The following is a 4,600-nucleotide window of genomic DNA, read 5'->3' on the forward strand; positions in this document are numbered from 1 at the left end:
AAAAGAAAAAGCAACCCACAAAACACTCCCGACAAACAACAAATCCCCACTACTTTCAAATATTTGGGTTTTTAATCCAAACTGTATAAATCCCTAATTCATCTTCATTCTTGCAGAAGTCTTGATAGGTGCCACCTATAGAAACAGAAAGGTTCTGAGGGTGTTCAGGAGCAAGGACACAATAACTCTGAATTAAGAAGCTTTAACTCCTTAACTCAATATGTCTGGAGTATCCAATATATTGGGGCATCCAACACAATTCTTAACACCACAAATTAAAACAGAGTTTCCTGCTTGCCCATAGACTCTGGCATATTTAAGCCAGAACAGGTGTGTAGAGACAGTTGAGGTAAATACAGATCAGGGGAAGAATCCTGAATGTGTTTGTGGAGGCATTTAATCAGCTAAAACCAGGTTGCTCAATGCCCAAAGCAAAGCAGTTAGCTGGAGGTATTTAAAAACATCTCTTTTGAACAAAATTCTACAACACACTCCTCAAGAACTTCTACTCTCAGGGTGAAAAGCCTGAATTCCTAAGGTATTTTAATTACAAACTTACCCACAAAAGATATTTAGATTCCTAAAGCCAAAACTTCAGATAATGCCCCAAACCCACCCTCTTCCAAGAAACAACAGCAACCTCCAACTAAATCTGGGTTTCAGGGACTGGGTGGAAAAGACTTTTCCATCTCAGCAGAGCATCCGCAAGGTGAAGGATCTGTGCTGTCCGCACACTTACTCCCATGACTCGGCTCCTGACCACACCGTACAGGTTTCTGCTCCATGACTGGGAATTGATCCGTGCAATGGAAGCATTGAGAGCCTCTTCAGTGATGGGGATCTCGTAGTCATATGCTGGAAAGCCTGAGAGGGCAGTACAATTCCATTACAAGTTCTCTGCAGGCTTTTCCCTGCCAAAACCACCCTAAAAAAGGGGATGCGGCTCTGACTTACCCGAACACGAGAAAATGTTCAGTGTGAGGACAAAAATCAAGATCCTCATGGTGTGTTTTTCAAAATCCTCCAGCCTTTTGCCTTCCTGAGCAAGGATTTCCAGAGCTATCCCTCTGTCTTTATATAAACACACCTTGATCCTGAGCCTGCCCTCCCCACCGTTCCAAACACTGCACTTTAAACAGGATTGATCCCAGGGTAAATATTTGTTGTCAGCTTTTCTCCATTTAGCAGCAGTTCTCCAATAAGCGATGGGAGGCACTGCATTTTTCCCAGGAATGAATACCTCACTGGGGAATTTTAATTTAAAGCATTTTAATTACAAACTTACCTACAAAAGATATTTAGGTTCCTAAAGCCGTAACTTCAGATAATGCCTCAAACACGCCCTCTTCCAAGCAGCAACAGCAAACTCCAACTAAATCTGGGTTTCCAGGACTGGGTGGAATTCTGAAGATCCCACGAGTGAAATTCCTCCATTGACCTTCAAATCACAGTTCCACTTGAATTCTGAAGATCCCATGAGTGAAATTCCTCCACTGATCTTCAAATCGCAGTTCCACTGGAATTCTGAGTGAAATTCTTCTATTAACCTTCAAACTGCAGTTCCATATCCATTCTGATGATCCCATGAGTGAAATGTCTCCATTGACCTTCAAACCGCAGTTCCACTGGAATTCTGAAGATTTCACCAGTGAATTTCCTCTATTAACTTTCAAATCGCAGTTCCACTGGAATTTTGAGTGAAATTCCTCCATTGACATTCAAATCACAGTTCCACTGGAACTGTGAATATCCCATGAGTAAAATTCCTCCATTAACCTTCAAACTGCAGTTCCACTTGAATTCTGAAAATCCCATGAGTGAAATTCCTCCAATAACCTTCAAACCGAAGTTCCATATCTATTCTGATGATCTCACAAGTGAAATTCCTCCACTGATCTTCAAACTGCAGTTCCACTGGAATTCTGAAGATCCCACAAGTGAAATTCCTCCATTAACCTCAAGGTCCCCGAAAAGGGAACCATTTGCCTCTKGTATGCTGAGACCAGTCATTATTCCACTAGAAGCTGAATGTGTAAAACTCCTTCCCAGCCACCAAGTCACAGAGCTGTAGCCAGTCCAGGAGTAATTTTAAATACTGAGTCAAGTGCAGGGTTTAAAGATTGTCCTCTTAGGGTGGCCCCTAGGAAATGTTGCCAGCAGGATTGTAGTAATGCTGAGTGGGACTTGGAAACTGTTTAATGAAATCAAAGTTCCTCTGCAGAGTCCTGGCTTTTCACCATCCAGAGAACAGAGATATTTTCTATTCCAACTCCCCGAATGTCTGCTTTCAGGAGATTCAAGCAGCAGAATCAGTTTTACATTTTCACACTCAGAGTGCCCCATGTTCTGGGTTTCTGGGGATTCCTGAGGTTTTCACCATGTTCTCTCGGTGCCCAGCTTCCAGCATTTACCGATAAGAACTTTGCTGGGAAGCACCACGAGGTGAAGGGTGCCATGGCACACGGTGAAGTGATGAAAGCTGAGATGGAGAATTGACAGTTTAAGGACTAAACTTGGACTCTACCACCAGCAAGTCCCAGATGCCAAGGCAGCTTGGGGCAGAAGGAGGAAGCTGTATCCAATTTAATCTATGCAGCAAACAGGCATTAGTTCAGAAATGAGGAAACTAAAGTCCCTCTCTTAGATGACTATTTTCAGACTCTTCTCACTCCCAGCAATCGAGTTGGCTCTGTTACCAGACAAATGGAGCAACAATTCCTCTTTGTGAGCAAAATTTTGGTAATTAGAAGATGTGTTTTCCTTTAAAATGTAAATCATCCAGCGTCACCACATGCCTGTGTGCTGGAAACAGTCTAAACAGTGTTCCAGGCACTGAGGAGCTATTCCTGATCCCTTGTTTCCTGGACATTCAGATGATAGATGAAAGTTAATGATGTTCCCTCTGTAAAAGAAAGAACAAGTAAATTCACAGCAGTATGACCCTGTTTTTCCATGGTTTTGTGGTGTCCCATTAGCAAAATCAAAAGGTTCCAGAGAAGTTCTCCACCATGGGCATGGCATGGCAGAACAAGGGGGAATGGCTTCCCACTGCCAGAGGGCAGGGCTGGATGGGATATTGGGAAGAAACTGATCCCTGTGAGGGTGGGTAGGCCCTGGCACAGAGAAGCTGTGGCTGCCCCTGAATCCCTAGAAGTGTCCAAGGCAGGGTTGAAAATGGTTTGGAGCACCCTGGGATAGTGGGAGGTGTCTCCTGCTTATGGCAGGGGGATTGGAATGATTTCAGATCCCTTTCAACCCAAATCATTCTATGATTCTCTGAGTAACTTCCCCAGACCTGCAGACTTACATCGACAGAGGTCGGAGAAAGACTTCTAAATTTTGCTCAGACTAACAGAAGATTTGAGACCCGATGTAYGATTCACAGACAGCAGACACTCAGCTTTGATTCTCTCCATCACTCATCTGCGTGTCCCTCGAGATATTGGCAGAAAATCACACAGTCCATGCAGACACTGCCTTGTGGGCTGCTGAATATCCTCCAGCCATTGACCCCTTGGGGAGGACAAGAAGCCTTTGAGATTCCAGTCTCTCTAATTGCTCACACACTGCACTAAACTGGTACCCTCTGCCACACTTTTAAGCACATTTAAGTCACAGGAGGAAAGGCTGGAGTAAAGGAGGTTCAGGCAGTACCTTCTTACTTCTACAACTCCCTGACAGGAGGGTTCAGACAGGTTCAGGATGAGAGGGAACAGCCTCAAGATGTGCCAGGGGATGGTCAGGTTGGACACCAGGAGGAATTTCTTCACGGAAAGGGCTGTCAGGCATTGAAAGGGCTGTCCAGAGTGGTGTGGAGCCCCCATCCCTGCAAGTGTCCAAGGAACGCCTGGATGTGGCACTCAGTGCTCTGGGCTGGTGACAAGGGGAGGATTGAGCAGAGATTGTACTCGATGATTTTGGAGATCTTTTCCAACCAAAATGACACTGTGATTCTGCTCAGTGTCTGATCCCTCTGACAATGCAGGCCCAAGGGACACAGCCTCACCCTCTGCAGATCTGACCGCTGCTGCTGGAAGCGGGCTTTCTGGGTGAGGCAACAAAAAGCACAGGTTACAGCAAACAAAACCACAGTTTTGGGTGTTCTGCACCTTCCCAGCCTGCATCAGAATCTTAGAGGCCTCACTTGATTACTTTGAGCCTTTGAAACTTCAAATATTTAGCTTTCCTGTGCCTGCCAGGTCAGCAGGAACGGCTCTTACAGGGTCATTGCCACAACTTTGTAGCTGATGCAAGGCAAACGTTACCTCCAGACCCAAAGTGTAGTGCCTGAAAGGTCACAGAGCTATATCTGTTTTTATTTTTTTTAAAGTTTTCCAGACCCTGCTGATCATTTTAAAGGTTTTCTCCCTATCCCTAGGGCACATTCTCCAAAAGTTCTGCTGTTGCATCCTTTTGAATTTAGTGAAAGTTACCTGCAATGACTAGTCAAAGCCCTGGGAAAACTTAAACTCCGGGGTAAAACCAGGCAAATATTAATCCCCCACACCTAAAGCTGTTTAACAGCCAAGTACTGTCCCCAATGATACAGTCATATCATGACTGTATGATAACAGTCATACCCTGTCCCCTGTTAGTTTAC

At 44.7% G+C, this 4,600-nt stretch overlaps 1 protein-coding gene across 4 annotated transcripts in view; it reads right to left on the minus strand.

Moving 5' to 3' along the window:
* SPP2 (secreted phosphoprotein 2) overlaps positions 1-1,112 on the minus strand; it is a 10,029-nt gene extending 8,917 nt beyond the window's left edge. For 2 of the 4 annotated variants that reach the window (XM_057386909.1, XM_057386910.1), the window contains exons 1-2: positions 955-1,109; positions 740-864 (exon numbers count right to left, since the gene is read on the minus strand). In XM_057386909.1, the coding sequence (XP_057242892.1) occupies positions 740-864; positions 955-1,003 (174 nt within the window). In that variant the 5' untranslated portion in view covers positions 1,004-1,109. Of the gene's footprint in view, positions 1-739; positions 865-954 lie in introns of all 4 variants that reach the window. The other 2 variants (XM_057386908.1, XM_057386911.1) reach the window with 2 other exon arrangements.
* Positions 1,113-4,600: the final 3,488 nt, after the last annotated feature.

Source organism: Malurus melanocephalus, unplaced genomic scaffold, assembly GCF_030028575.1.
Source record: "Malurus melanocephalus ecotype Western Australia unplaced genomic scaffold, MMel_1.1 scaffold_1096, whole genome shotgun sequence".
Classification (NCBI taxonomy): domain Eukaryota; kingdom Metazoa; phylum Chordata; class Aves; order Passeriformes; family Maluridae; genus Malurus; species Malurus melanocephalus.